The following is a 15885-nucleotide window of genomic DNA, read 5'->3' as shown; positions in this document are numbered from 1 at the left end:
TCTTAGAAAATATCAAAGTTATCAGAGCAGTTCTGGTTCTGAGTTCCTTGACTGACTAGGAAGGTAGCTAGGGCTGGTTGCCAGACAATATTGCAGAGTTCAAGACGAACAACACACAGAGAACCTAGAGGCCTAGAAGCTGAATATGGAAGAACTTCAGGGGACAGACAGAAAAAGGAGTTGAGTATAGTCAGGTCTTTTTACTCAGACTTTTCACAATACAAAATATACCAAAAGCACATGGACCTTTTGTCCTGACAGCTATAGCAACTCATTAATTTAAACACCTCTGACAGCTTCATATTTCCTAGGTGCTTGGCTAGGCCCAGAAGTCCCTATGAAATAATAACTAACAGATGAGGACAGTGAGGCTGAGAAAGGATAGGTCACTTTCCAACAGTCACATACCTCGTAGAGCAGGGTTCCAAACTGATTCTTAAACCCTGCAACAAGCCACATTCCCCAGCATCAAAGAGCTCACAGTTACTGGAGGTAACAAAGGACTTTGCAATTATAAGGCTATGGGGTCACTAACATAAAAAGGTGGAAGTAGACATCAGGAGAGGATTCCCAAAAGTAACCCTTGAGTAAGTCTGGAAATTTGAGGAGCTAACCAGGCAAAAAGTGGGAGCTGGGCCTTCCAAAAGGAACAGCAGGTGCTAAAGATACAGCAGTGTGAAGGAACATGAAATGTTCAGAAAACGATGACTGGCTGGGCCGAGGGCAGCGTGCGTAAGCAACAGAGGCCCCACATAAAAGTGGAGGGATTAGCCGAAACCAGTGCCTAAGGGGCCTTAAATTCCATGAAGAATTTAAGAAGAAATGCCATGTGAAGCATGCAAAGTCATTAAAGAGTTTTTTCTAGGGTAGAGAAAGGGACCAGATTTTCATTTTGAGAAATCATTCCAACAGATCTCAAGGCTTACCTGTCTCTTTTCCTCTTCTCAGGGTTCTTAACTCTACTTAAAAGTCCGTATGTATGGTGGCTCAGTAGGTTAAAGCCTCTGCTTTCGGCTCAGGTCATGATCCCAGGGTCCTGGGATCGAGCCCCACATTGGGCTCTCTGCTCAGCAGGGAGCCTGCTTCCTCCTCTCTCTCTGTCTGCCTCTCTGCCTACTTGTGATCTCTGTCTGTCAAATAAATAAATAAATCTTTAAAAAAAAAAAAAAAAAGTCCGTATGTAAAAATACAGATTTGTTTCCTACAGAGGTGGACTACGCCCTAGGGATTCACCTCCCAAAGGCGTTTGGGTTTTATTTTTCCCACCCGCTTTACTAAAGACAAACTGTTGACTTGGAAGGCCTGAAAAACCGCCTCTCGGAAACTACTAAGCATCTCCTCTATTCCTGGCATCAACACCGCCTGAAGACCCAGCAGGGGGCAGTTTGCTTGGCCTTCAGCCTCAAAAAGGCTAGCCCCTGCTGGAATCCTTTTACAATTCCGACAGCATAGTAGTGTTTTACATTTATTTGCACAGAAACTTCTAAGATTCTTGTGGCTGGTGACAGAAAACGCTGAAACATTTCAAATACCCAAACGCTATGGCCCCAATGTGTCCTCCTCCTCCTAACAATGAATTGTTCATTGCCTTCAAAACCCGTATCTCCCCTCTGGCCAACTCCCTCCATACATCCCTTCCAGCTCACCTGATTACCCAGTTCCATTTTCAGCTCATCAGCCTCTAAGGCTGACCTACTTTTCAAGGCCACACAAGCAGAAAAATTTGCACATTATACAAAGAATAGACTATAACTAGAACAACAGGACCCAGAAAGAGGGGAGAGGAACCAGCAATGGTATATACCAAGGGGGTAGGCAGAACCTGGTTAGACAGCCATCAAACAAAGTATAAAAATACCATTGCAGAGCAGGGAGAAGGAACTAAAAGGAAGAAAGAGAACACAGGAATACTGAGTGTGTAATAGAGCAGGACTTGGCCACTGACAACCTGGAAAATTGAGCTGAAGCCCAAGAAGCACCAAACAAGATCACTTTACCCAGTGAGAAGAGCGGAGTAGCCTTACTTTGCTGTCAACAGTTACCTGGGTGGTTCTGAAAGCCACGTCCTGGTATGAAAAGAGAGGACCCAAGCAGCTTCAAGCCTACTGCGAAACCACAGGAATGGTATATTGATAAATAACTTCTCTATGCTCCTCTCCACAGATCTGGTGGAGAAGAGCAGAGAAGAGAAATAAGTGGCCCTCTCAGATCTTCACTCTGCCTAACTAAGGGCCTGACCTGTGAGACAATTTTCAGAGGTTAAGTTTTCCACACAAGTGAAAGGCCAAGGTCATTCCATCAGAGTTTTCTGAACTTCCAGCTTCATTACACTCTGACCTAAAAAACCAATCCCTTGCTTTTACCAAGAAGATGGAATATTTCATGGATATACTCTCCTTTCCCAAACCCCTCCTTTAGAAGGGGCCTTTGGTATAAGGGAGTATTATTCCAGAGGACTCGTGCTCCCTGGCCCTACTTTGTTCCCGCATTACCTACCAACACCAGCCAAACTAGGGTGCAAAGGGGAGAACACTCGGGCAGCAAAACATAGTTCACCAGACTGGATCAACTCTTTCTAGAATTGGGGCTGGCCCCACCCCTGTGGGGCCACAGCCAGCAATAGGAGGGCCACCATGGATGAGTTACTCTGCTTCTGTCATGGCAGACCTGGGGAGTATAGAGGTTGAGTGGAATGGGAAAAGTCACTCAATCGTGGATAGGAAGCCGGTAGAGAGAAAACATGGCCTCTTGGATCCGATGGAAGAGCTGAGCCAGCTTGTAGAGGCAGGGCAAAGAAGAAGGAGAAGCTGCAGGAAGAAGGAAGATTGTTGTCAATATGCCTGCCTTTACTCCCCTCTTCTTCCCCTCAGCCTCAAGTCCCATCCCTTGGAAATGGAAGTACAGGTTATTTTTTTAAAGCATATGTTGATGCTTAATGTTATTTGCTCTTCCTTCCCTTCCCAACAATAACGAAAACCTTCACTTTCTCTAGGATATATTCTCTGGGATATATTTTCTTCACTTGGATTACAGTGACCTTAAGTTTGCTAAGAATAAGAAAACATATATTTTAGCCTAGCTTTCTGATACATACACAAACAAACTGATAATGGTGGCTGCCTCTGGGAAGATAAATTTGAGAAGAGACTTCACTACATTCTTTTTCATACCTTCTCAACCTGCAGTCAAGTGACAGTATTTCGTATTTTTATCCTAAGTTAATTATATTAAAAATAAAGTACAATCTACCTCTTTAGAATTAGGGCTGAGTTGATTGGTTAGTTTTTCCTTATTACCGATTTTTTAACTGATTTTTTTTCTTTCTTAAAAAGAAAAATGTTATTTTTAAGGAAAATTACCGACAGTCTACTCTTTTTATATCCTTCCTTCAGAGTTCTAGTTGCTGCCGAATCACGGGCTCTCCTCTCCCACAGAACCACCACTGCAATGAGTTAAATCTGCCACTGGGGGTCAGCAGCTCCAGGCCAGGGCATGGTTAGGCTCCAAGCAGCTGGGCAAGCCGCATATTCAAATTACCCTTTGCTGTTCCCACTCAGAAGAGCAGGACTTACAAGAACCACTGGGGGGAAAAAAAAAAATCTAAATTTTTATCAAGTCTCTGTGGAACAAAGTAGAAGTCTGCAAGTGGACAGGAATGAACACAAACTATCCTTAGCTTTCCTGAGAACTACAAGTGACGCTTTCCTTAAGCAAACAGAGCTATTCAGAGAAAATTTCTGCTCAGTGTTCAGCAAAGTGAAAAGGACAACTCTGAGCTATGCAAAAAAAAAGCTCACTAAATAAGAGGAAGGGGAATGGGGAAAATGGGGAAGACCTAAAGATTAAATCAAGAACTGGCAGGTTTTGTTTTTGTTTTGTTTTAAAGATTTGTTTATTTATTTGAGAGAGGGAGAACATGTATGCACATGTGCTCGCAAGTGAGCTCCATGTGGGGCTGGATCCTACAACTCTTGAGATCATGACCTGAGCTGAAACCGAGAGTCTGATGCTTGACCAACTGAGCCACCTAGGCGTCCCAAGAACTGGCAGTTTTAAAAATAGACAAATTATTTGTGTGACCGTGGGCTAGTTACTTTTTTCTCTAGTTCTTGGGTTTCTTGATCAAAAAAAGAATGAAAAAAAGGAGGAAGGGACTAGAATAAGTGTTTCCAGTTTTTCCTGCAGTTTTCAAAGTTATATAATTCTATTCTAAGTCTAAGTTCATGAGAAGAGTAAAGATTAGATTGTAACTCACATAGAGTAACACACAAACATAAAAATCTAAAAGGGTGAGCTCTTAATCTTTGGTCCAGCACTTAATTTCGAGGAATTAATTCTCAGGAAATAACAAGGGTTGTTCCCAAATAGCACTTAGGGAACTCATGTCTACTTCATAGCTCTGCAGAAAACAGAGTAAGAAATAATCAAAATGTTCAACAATAGGGGGTTATTAATCAATCACAGAAGTTTCTGCAGATTGGAATATTATTTAGCCACCTAAAGCCATGTTTTAAAAGATATTTATAACATGGGACACCTGGGTGGCTCAGTGGTTGGGCCGCTGCCTTCGGCTCAGGTCATGATCCTTTGCTCCTGGGATCGAGTCCCGCATTAGGCTCCTTGCCTGCCTCTCTGCCTGCTTGTGTATACTCTCTCTCTCTGACAAATAAACAAAATCTTAAAAAAAAAAAAAAAGATATTTATAACATGCAAAATTGCATCTGTATCCATATAGAAAAAGACTGAAAGTATAACTATTACAATAACAAACTTCATAGGTGATTTCTGTTTTCTTCTTTATGCTTTTCTCTATTTTCTACATTTTCTAAAATGTACATGTATTTCAATTATGATTTACCACAATTTTTTTTTAGGTATTATGATGAGGAAAAAGAATTTTTTTTTAAATTTTCACATTCTAGTCAGAGTTCACCCTCCCAATAAAGTAGATGACAATGACTCAAAGTCAATGTTCAAGGGTCAACGGAATAGAGTGAATTTCCTCCAGACTGCTCTCATGGACTCCAGGGCTATTCTCTTCCAGGCGGGCTGAGCTGGCTCTTGCTGGCGTCCAACAGTCCCTTCTTATGGAAGAGACTCAGGGAGAAGTGGACAGGAGATGCCTCCATCCCCAGGAGGGCTCTCACAGGCCCAGCCCCTATTCAACAGCCCCTTCCCCAGGAAGGGCAGGAAAGACGACAGGCTTCATTACTCACCTGGATCAAACCTTACCACCAAGAGGCAGAGGATCAAGGCAGCCAAGAGGCTCTTTTTGAAGGGCATGGAGAAGAAGTGGCTCACTGCAGAATCCCAAAGCCGGCGAAGCAGTATCATTAGTGACAGGAACTTGTGGGAGAAGGAGCCTGGTCAGGGAGATAGCGCATACCTGCAGGTAACTCCACGAGAAACAGCTTCCCCCACTCTGAGCTTTGAGCAAGATTATGAAAGCTGACAAAAGGTAACAACACTAGTTCACTCCTGTAGTTCATTAAGTGGTTCTAAAAAAGATTCCAAAAGCTCCAAAAATATTTTAAGGACAGACTACATCACTAGAATGTCATCTCCTTAGGAGATAGTTTTAATAGACAGCATCTACTCAGCTAGGTAAACCTGGCATATCTGGTGTATTTTTTAAATATTATTTTATAGCATTCTTTATATTTTGGCCTAAGATATGTACTGAGAGTTACAAAGAGCAGTAGTTCTTGATTATCACATTAATGCAGGAAACAGAGAGGCACTTAATATATATAGTGAAGAATTCAAAACTCAGGTTGTAAATATGAACACCACCAACTAAAATACAAGTGGTGCCAAGTCCTGACAGAACACTCTGAACTTGCCATCAAACCCTTTCCCCATCCTTTCCTCCCTAGGAGATGGAGGGGCAGAGGGCTTTGGTAGCCACAGGAAATTCCTGAAGCGAATAACCTGTTTTCAAAGAAAGGATTCTACATCAGCAGGTTCATGCTCTGTAGCACACAAAGAAAAGACACTTTGGAGAACAGGATTATAGTTAAAGAACTTTCATTAAAAAAAAAAAAAAAAGGATCAACCTGGGTTGCTCAGGAGCCACCTGGGTGGCTCAGTTGGTTAAGCGGCTGCCCTTGGCTCAGGTTATGACCCCAGGGTCCTGGGACTGAGTCCCACATCGGGCTCCCAGTTCAGCAGGGAGCCTGGTTCTCCCTCTGCCTGCTCCTCTCCCTGCTTGTGCTCACTCATTCTTTCTCTCTCTCACACAAATTTAAAAAAAAAAAAAAAAAAAAAAAAAAGATCAGGCCTATTCTGTACACACCAAGAGAAAAATCAAAGAACAGTGGCTAAAAACTACCAAGAAAAAAACTTAAATTTCAGGAAGAACTTCTCTACAGAACTGCCCATACATGGAATGAGATGCTACTGGAGATAGTAAATTTTCTATCCTTGCATAGACTATAGGATCACTTGTGGAAAAGAGGATGGAAAAAATTCAAAGACCAGAGGAAGGGTCTGAAGTAGAGGACCTTTAAAATCCTTTACAACAAAATAACCCCCACACCCACCCCTATGTAGGCATCCCATGTAGGATAAAAGTCAGGTGTATGATGTTGGGTTTAAAATGGTTTCCCTAAAAAGCCATTGTGTGAAACTGCATTCCAATGGGCAGAGATGGGCTGCCCCTTAAAGGGCAACATCAATCACTGAAGAACATACCCAGGAGATCTAGGAAGTAAAGGCAGACAGGAGGCTGGGTGGTGGGGCCCAAGCTGAAGATAAGTCATTTTTATCTAAGTCAAGTTACCAAGTTACTGTGTCAGCTTTTTTTTTTTTTTTTTTTTTTTTTTTTGCTATCCCCCAGCATACCTCAGCTGTGTTTGGGCCAGCCTTTAAAGAAGGAATAACATCCCACTCAGACTAGCATGATAGAGACAAGAGATCTAGTGACAGGACCCGAAGGAGAAGTTGGCTTTCAAAGAGACCAGAATTATGGTTCTGAGATTCAGCCACACCTCCCAGAGATTCTCCTTCCACCGCCAGCTACAGAGGGTCAGGGCTTCGCTTTTTAATCCAATCAACAGGTTTCCTATTCTGTGATTTGGGAGTTACTCATACAAATAATTGCTCCCAAGCTCCCAGGAATGTCATGATAATCCCGAAGTATAAGGGAGAGCCCACAACTCCACTTGACAGAGGCCACCAAAGAATAATGTCCTACCTTCCTGGTTTAGCTTCTGGGCCTCCTCAGTGCCCGAGTGTTGGTGTTTCTGCTGTTGCCTTGCTTTACTAATGGCCTGGAGTAAGTCCAGCCGCTCTTCCTCACTGAAGGCTGCACAACCCACCACTAGCTCCTCAGCCTCCGACAAGCAGCCCAGAGGCAGCAGCACTCGGTACAGGTGAAGTTCTGCCAAAGCTCTGTATTCTGGAAGGCCCTGATTGTCAAGGTCTTGCAGCCAGGCACTGACCACTTCCAGCACAGCTCCAGGCTCTTGCATTTTGCTGTATAAAAGAACACTGCAAACCCAAATAATCCAATTTCAAAAAAGGAACCTTCAGTGCTCCATGGTCGGTTTACCTCTCATTACTACCACCCTCTCCCACCCAATCCTTCCCCTGTGTCCTCCAGGCCTTCCCTATGGGATACTAATATTGATAAGAATTAGGAATTCTTGGGAAGTAGCAAGAAGCTCTGTCAGCTAGGACTCCACTTCTATCATCCCACTTCACATCTCCTATTCCCACTGTCCCCCTCCTCCTCTTTTCCTCTACCCAACTCCTAAATTCTCTCTTCCTCATCCTTTATAGCTAGGTTTTGAGGTTTAAAAAAAAAAAATTTTTTTTTAATTAAAAAAATTTTAAAAAACAGGGAAAGAGTTAGATATAGAGGGAAATGGTAGGGAAGGGGTAAAGATACTGGGCACTGATTCAAAAAAGGACATGAAAATCCTCTTGTTTCTGAACTGACCCAGTGAATCAGAACAAGGACTTACCATAGTTCCAGGACTTTGGAAGGTAGCTTTTCAGGGACCTGGTAATACTGAAGAACCCAGGACAGGACTTCCTGCCACCGATTCATTTCTGCCAGGGCCTGGATCCCCACAACACACAGGGAGCATTTCACCTCCAAGGAACTGTCAGCAGAAAAACCAATTCAGGTTTAGAAGTGGTTCCCCTCCAGGGGTGCCTAGGTGGCTCAGTCAGTTAACAGGTGACTCTTGGTTTCTGCTCAGGTCATGATCTTGGGGTTGTGGGATCAAGCCCTGCACCGGGCTCCATGCTTCGGCTCAGTGTAGACTCTGCTGGAGATTTTTTCCTCTCCCTCTGCCACTCCCCCTGCTCTCACACACTCTCAAAGGAAGAAAGAAAGGAAGAAAGATGGATGGTTCCCCTGTTTCCATTCCCACCACCACCCTGGGACCATTCCCCCCATACAGTTCCCAACTCAGTAGCCATCACCTCTATCCTCCCCATTAGTATTTAAGTGGAGCTCAAATTACAACTGGTCTTACTAGCCCCAACAGAGAGAAAACTGCCCTTTCCCCCAGGAGTTCAAAGTTCCTATAAATCTGGAGACAACTCAACTGCTGCCTATCACACATCTTTGTACCCAGGTGAAATGCAGCACAGGTGTGTGGGTGGAAAGAGCTGGAGCTAAGAGTTTGCTTCAGTGAAGAAGTGGGGATTGAGCAAGGTTTCTGCCTGAGTGTAGGTATAGGAACTTCACAACTGGCCTATTAGCACCACCAAGTGAGGTACCTCCAGGAACCCCAAATCACAGCCTCTAGCATTTACTGCCACAAGCCCTACTCAACCCCCTAAAACACAGCCAGGGCTCCCTAGTTCATCCTTCTCTGGGGTCAGCTTTGACTATTCAACCCACCTCCCTAAAGTGTAGCCATAATCAACATTACTATCCACAGAGAAATGATTCCCTCAACTTCCCGAAGAGGCTAACAGCATTAGAAAGAGCAATGCAGGACCAAGGTTTTCATCAGATTGATACTTTAATCCAGTCCTTCAACAGTCCCAGAACACTACTCCTGCTCTGAACTCCACTTCCATTCATCAACCAAGATCAGAAGTGAACAACCTGGGGGAGAAGACTGTACCTAGGAGAGGACTTCCACCACCTGCTTACTGATCCTGCTTACCAAAATAATTAGGGTTAGAATGTCTTAATAGACATTCTATCTTCCCATCATGCCACTCTACACCGGAATAGGGAGAAAAGAATTGGCTATGGGTTTTCACTAAGCTGTTACCCGACTTGACAGCTTCCTCCTCATTGGCAGTGCCTCATCTTCCTCCTCTGTAGAATGGGCACACCAGCTTATCAGAGAGGGCTCCTTATGAGCAATCTGGGAATGACAGAACTCCCCAAATTTTGAGTCCGTCCCAAGATCACCGGAAATGAACGGAGCCCAGCACGTACGTGCCCGCATCATCTTTGGCCAAGCTCCGCCAGGCGCGTTCGCAGGTCTGCAGTGCCGCCCGGAAGTCCAGGTGCACCACCAAGAGGTCTGCAGCCTCCTCTAGCAGAACCACGGCTGTCGACGGAGGCGGGGCGACGCGTACAGGCTCGCTGCTCCTGAGAGGCGCCCCGAGCCCCTTAAGGGGGGCTGCAGGGGTCGAGGAGTCACTCTTCATAGCCAGTCTGGGCTTAGGGCCTGTTTCTCCAGACATCAGAGTGGCAGCCTCTCCGGGGTCTCCGGGATATCCCGCGTCGGCCCGGGAGAAGAGCGACAGTCCTCAAACGCTTGCCCACAGCCCTTCCCGAAGCCGAGTCCTGGGGAAGGAAAAGTTAGTAGACATGTCTAAGGCAAAGGCTGTTAACCGGGCAGATGCTCCAGCTCAAGACACTGAACACAGGGAACCAATTCACACCTCAGATTTGCAGAATAGCTACATCCCTGGAATACCTGCCTCTATCTTCTCTGGCCCCACGACATGTACTGATACCAACTTAGCCCCGGGGAGGGCCGTTCCAGGTTCTTTTTCATGAATCTAGCCGCTCACTGCAGGCTCGGGACAAGGTAACCGACATGCTTCCGGCTCTCGCAGCCCCCTGCAGGCTCATGGCGTCCCGATGGCGCGGAGGACTCTGGAAGTTGTAGTTCTCTGGCTCTTGGCTCAGTCGCCTTCTTGAGGTAGATGGAGGAATTTCGGACTACAACCCCCAGCATACCACGCCACAGAAACTGTCTCTGTCCCTGGAGAAAACAAATTTGGCACCAAAGCTTTTGGAAATAACAAAGCAGAGGCTGTGTTGTGAGATGGGGAGGTCCTCTCACGAACCAGTTCCAGCAAAGGCAGAGGAAATTTCAGTAACGGAGGTGAAGTTATGAGCAGGCTTCTAAAAGCAGGAAAAGCACTGAAAGGAAACTTTAGAGCTGGATACTTTTCCTTCTATATTCCGCTTTCCCAGGCATAGTCACATTTGTGCAGCGCTTTACGGGGCCTAGCTCTATGCTAAGCGCTTTTTGTGCTATCTCATTTAATCCTTCCCTCAACCCTGGGAGGTAACAACTGTTATCACCATTTAGCAGGTGAGGACATTGGAGCTTATTTAAGCAATTTGCTGAAGGTCCCACAACAAGAGGTGGCAAAAACTAAGTCAACAAGGCTATTTTTGCTCAAAGCCGTGTATTTAACCACTATTCTGTTCTGCAGGACAGGGCTAGTCTATGCTTTCTATTCAGAGAATGTATAAATCATTGCCCAAGCAAGTTACATAAGCTCTTTGAGCCTCCTTGCTTCGTATAAATACATAAGCTCATTGAGCCTCGTTGCTTCGTAAAATAGAGATACTGTGAAAACAAACCCACACAGTGTGTAATGCAATGTATAATAGAGTGCTAGAACAGAGCAGGTATTCAATAAATGAGAGAGCTACAATAATTATTATTTGATAAATTTACACAGATACATAAATTACATTTAGTATTATACTATGTGCTTCACCCAGACGCTGCTGAATTTATACTAGGTTCTCTCAGCTTTAGCTTCTCCTCAGTTCCCTACCTTTTGAACTCCTCACAAAGCTTCTCTAGGATTGTTTACTCCTCTGGTGATTAGAAAGGCCTGGCACAGGGTAAATGGTGGTTAGTACCACATATCCTCTTCCCTTGTCACTAGATAGAGACACACCCATCTGCTGGGCTTTCAGCTCTCTGCAGAAAGTCCTCATGGAAAGCTGAGGCAGAAACATGAAATCCATCAAACTCTGAGGAAGGAGAAGTATGGACCCTGTAACCGTATAAGGTGATGAAGTCAGGACTTCACTTACTCTGTAAATACTTTTTTTTTTTAAGATTTTGTTTATTTATTTGACAGAGATCACAAGTAGGCAGAGAGAGAGGGAAGCAGGCTCCCTGCTGAGCAGAAAGCCCGATGCAGAACTCCATCACAGGACCCTGAGATCATGACCTGAGCCGAAGGTCCCAGTGAACCACGCAGGTGCCCCTTTGTAAATACTTTTTGAACACCTACTCAGTGCTAGGCCCTATTCTAAGTACTGCAGTCCCTGCTGAGCAGAGAGCCTGATGCAGGGCTTGGTCCCAGGACCCTGAGATCATGACCTGAGCTGAAGGCAGAGATTTAACTCACTGAGCCCCAAGAAAATAACATTTTTAAAAAGCAAGTGAAATACAAACAATAGTATGTCAGATGATAATAAATGCTGAGGAGAAATAAAGAGGAGAGATTGGGAATGACAGCAGTGGAGAGGTAGAGTTGGTCTCTACATTTAACTTTGTCTTCTAACAGGAAATCCAGGGTTGCCAGCAGAACAAAGAGAAATGTGGACCTTCTGCTCAGGACCAGGCTCTGTCAGCACGATCACTACTCATTTTGGAGCACTGCCCTTAGGACCAACATATCTTCAGGGTTGCTTGTGAGAAGCTCCACCCTACATCTCTCTTCCTTGCCTGCCAGTATTCATTCCCACACAGAAAACCCCAGATGAAAACAGAGATCCCTGGAAAGTGTGCTTCAGTCTGAGAATCAAGTTACCAACATATTTTATCAGCTCTAACTCATATTTTATTATTATTGCACTGCAAATAAAAGCCCTGTTCTCAGAACCAGGCAGGGGTAGAGGTCCTGCCGGAACAATCAGGAAAGCAGCAGGAGAATCAGAAAACAGACCAGAGCAGGACTAGGCAGGTTGAGACTGGTGCAACCACGCCACATCATTTCCGGAAGCACCACCTCGGATTACTGCCTCGAAAGGACTCCATTAAATTCTAACAAGGAGTTTCTTGCTATTTCTAAGTGCTCCCAGGAGATGGCAGCACAGCCTTAAAAGAAGCAGACCTGCCAGAACCAAACTTGCCTATTTAGAGGTATGGCTGCCATAAGGAGGTCAAGATTCGGGGGAGGGGAGATTGCTAAAAATCACGTAAAAACATAATTGTGTTCTGTTTCTGTGTTTCACCCAGTTTTTGACTAAACAGGACTTCAGTGGTCTGTATGTAACCATTTAACCTTTAGCATTGTTAAGCCCACAAATTGACTCTTCAACCATCATTGTGACATTGCACTGTCTCCCCTGTGTGAATGTACCCAGAATTTCTCAGGCTAAGACACAACAATCCTAAACACAAGCAAGTTCATTCTACCTGAGCGAGAGTGAACGGACATTATATATATCGAACCAGTCTTTCTGACTCAGAGCTCACAACACAATCTTTGAAAGCACCTATCCTCCCCTGGGGATAAATCAAGAACCAGAAAAAAGGCCTGATCTGTAAGACCAGATCTAAGGTCTGGTCCATGCTAATATTTGTATTATCGGAATAGTTTCTTTGGAGGAAAATAGAGTAAATGAGATGAAGAATCCGCATATGAGCCATCCTCTGAGCCCGACCCAAGCTCTGGAACTTGGTGTTCCTCCTTCTGCTGGGCGGGAGCACAGTCTATCAATGCATTGCCTTAATCTGAGAACGCGGATTTGCTCTGCCTGCTTTGAGCGGATGATGAGTTGGTATTTTTGTAGCTGAAAGAACTCTAGACTAGAAGATGAACTACCCCAGTTAAAATACTGGTTCCTTTGGTGACCAAACCAGTCACCAGGCCTCTAGAAAGTCACTGAAACCCTGTGGGCCTCAGTTTTCTCATCTGAGGACATGGGTAACAGCACCTGCCACATAGGATGTTTGTGAGGGTCAGAAGAGACCATGCGACAATGGCCTATTGAGCTCTCTAAATCTCTGAAACAGTTCAGGCTGATATAAAGCCAGCTGGTATAATATATCAGGGAGTGAGTAAGGAGAAGAAAGGATCTCATTCCACCTCAAAGTTCTGCAATCTTACTTTCTGATCTAGAATTTGACTTGACTCTTTCTTACACAGGGGAGTAGTGTTCATCCTGGCCTGCCCTCTTCAAGCTGATTCTACGTTCTATGACAATAGACAGCATCCATAGCTGACCCTTCTAACACATCTCTTTCAGCCAGGGACATTGATGATAAAGCTCCTGTGGAATAGAATCATACCTAATGTGGACCTTTGACCAGACCCACACCAGAGAGATAAATATTAGCAGGGTGGAGATAATGTTTTTCCAGGATGGCCAAGTGTGCTCCCTCACTCCAGACCTTCATTGGCATCTTTATGGCTCTTTTTTATTTATTTATTTACTTTTAATTTATTTATTTGACAGAGAGAGATCACAAGTAGGCAGAGAGGTAGGCAGAGAAGCAGGCTCCCGGCTGAGCAGAGAGCCCAACGCGGCGCTCAGTCCCGGGACCCTGGGATCATGACCTGAGCCAAAGGCAGAGGCTTTAATCCACTGAGCCACCCAGGCGCCCCTATGGCTCTTTTTAAAGCCTGGACTTGGTATTCAGGGCAGAACTCAATGCTTCATATTTGCTCCTGTCCATACAGATAGAGCAGAATTCTTACTTTGCTTCTGTGTCTAAGAAGTAATGATCATAATTATTCTCTTTGGTACTATATAAAAATAAGACAGTCAATTTATATAGTATAGTATAAACTATGTACTAGGTGCTATTCTGAGTCCTTTACACTTAAACTTGTTATAATCATCAACAACCCTATAATATAAGTCTTAGTGTCATCCCTATTTTGTAGAAGAAACCAAAGCACAGAGAGGTTAAGTGACTTGTCGAAGGTCACACAGAAGCGCAAAGAAGGGCTGGGACTTAAATCCAAGCAGTTTAGCTCTAGAGTCTTTCTTCTTAACTGATGCATAATACTGGCCCTATGAAATATTTTCACTTATTTTATTTGAATTTAACAACCAACCTGTGAACAAGGTGACAGATATATTATTATTATAATTCCTATTTATAGATAGGAAACTAAAGCTCAGAAACCACCCAAGCTCAAACATTTGGTCTCAGTGGCAAAGCTGACATGGTTACTGGAGATTTCTAACAAGATCCCATGCCCAGAACCTTCTTCAAAGAGCCACCAGAGCTCCTCTTCATCACTTGAAGGTGACTAGGGGAGTCACTCTGTGGAGACCTGTTGTCCACCATTTCTCACCCACTACGGGAGTCAGAAGATTAACTCAGAGAAATCCGAGGAGATCTTCATGATGACAGACCAAACCTGAAAAATGAAACAAGTAATGGCTGCTCACTAGAAATAAGTCAGCCTTGGCTCTCTGATGGAAGAGTGGAAAGATGTTATCTCCTCCCTGAAAACTTTCCTGATCACACCTAATGCAATCTAATCACCACTTCTTCAAACTCCCAATTGTGCTTTGCTTTTTTATGCTGTTCTTCTTGTCCTTCCCAATTTCCAGGTCTTCTTATAGATTTTTTTGTCATTCCCATATTCAGCTGTGCCCCTCCTTAGGGCAGACACAGAGTCTCACTCTCTCAGGATCCTTGCATGGTTTAGCAATAGGCATAAAGCAGTAAGCACACAATGTTCAGGAAGGACCCCACCTCTCCTGAGCTGCTCTGCATCATTTGGTCTTAACATTGTCTGGTCAGCACTGTGTGAAAAGGTTGGACGCTGAGGAGATATTAACCCCACAAAAAAGAGAGACACCTAAAGGTGACTCCAGGTACCAATAGCCCTGGCCTGGCTTCTTGCCCATGGGAATTTGCAATGTTCCTTCCTGTGGTCTCTTCTTACTTCGTAGGAAATAGTCAAATAACCTCAGTCACCTTGAGTGATAAAATTTTAGAGTTGTAAGGAGGCTTATCATACTACATATGGCCAAGGAAACTGAGGCCAGAGGAGGTTAAGCAATAGACTGATATTACACAGCCAAAGAAGGCAGCATTCCTTGACCTACCAATGCTGCCCCAGAAAGGACCTCACCTTTGCTTAAAAGTGTTTTCCTCACTAGCACAGAAATGCCTGCCATTAATCATACTTTGGGGTAATCTATGGCATCATGGTCACTGTTAATGTGCAGATACTAGCTGGGAAGAGCAGCACATGGAGCTATTGCCAGCCATTGACCCCCACCACCCCAGGGCTCTCTTCCCTCCCCTCCGTGGAGAACAGCAATGGTTCTCAAAACCTGTAGTTTTTACCCCTAGCAGGCCTTCCGGGGAAAACGGGATGGAAGGGTTCTCAACAGTTTTAATCAAGAAGAAATTTTACACTTACCATGCTTACTTGTTAATAGGTTTTATTTAGTAGACATTCCAAAACACTGTATTGATGGAGGGGCAATTAAAAGCGACCATTTGTACAAAAAAGGTTGAGAACCATGAGAGAATATTTATGTCCCAAGTGATTTCCTGAATTATCTCTGAAGTACAATTTTGAGTCAACAAACCCAAATACCTTAAGGTATTTGAGGAATGGCAGAGAAGGGAGAAATGTTGGGAAGGTTTCCAGAAATCTTAATTTTAACTTCATCCAGGTGAAGGCTGTAACAAAGGAAGGGTATGGTAAGAATCTCAAAGAAGCTGTGATTTT

At 44.2% G+C, this 15885-nt stretch overlaps 1 protein-coding gene across 2 annotated transcripts; it reads right to left on the bottom strand.

The window, feature by feature from the left end:
* Window positions 1-1122: 1122 nt before the first annotated feature.
* Window positions 1123-10081, bottom strand: PEX26 (peroxisomal biogenesis factor 26). Of its 2 annotated transcripts, none has more exons than XM_032349289.1 (6): window positions 9862-10081; window positions 9410-9763; window positions 7968-8108; window positions 7196-7491; window positions 5217-5363; window positions 1123-2807 (listed from the first exon to the last, which is right to left on the bottom strand). In XM_032349289.1, exons 2-6 carry the CDS (start codon window positions 9658-9660, stop codon window positions 2707-2709), a joined length of 936 nt encoding a protein of 311 aa, XP_032205180.1. In that variant the 5' UTR covers window positions 9661-9763; window positions 9862-10081; the 3' UTR covers window positions 1123-2706. The 2 variants fall into 2 exon arrangements, with proteins under 2 accessions (XP_032205180.1, XP_032205181.1); XM_032349290.1 differs by having other exon boundaries at window positions 9897-10081.
* Between the last annotated feature and the right edge of the window lie 5804 nt (window positions 10082-15885).

This window comes from Mustela erminea, chromosome 6 (assembly GCF_009829155.1).
Source record: "Mustela erminea isolate mMusErm1 chromosome 6, mMusErm1.Pri, whole genome shotgun sequence".
NCBI lineage: Eukaryota > Metazoa > Chordata > Mammalia > Carnivora > Mustelidae > Mustela > Mustela erminea.
The sequence above is the reverse complement of the archived record's forward strand: the minus strand, read 5'-3'. Positions and strand labels throughout refer to the sequence as shown.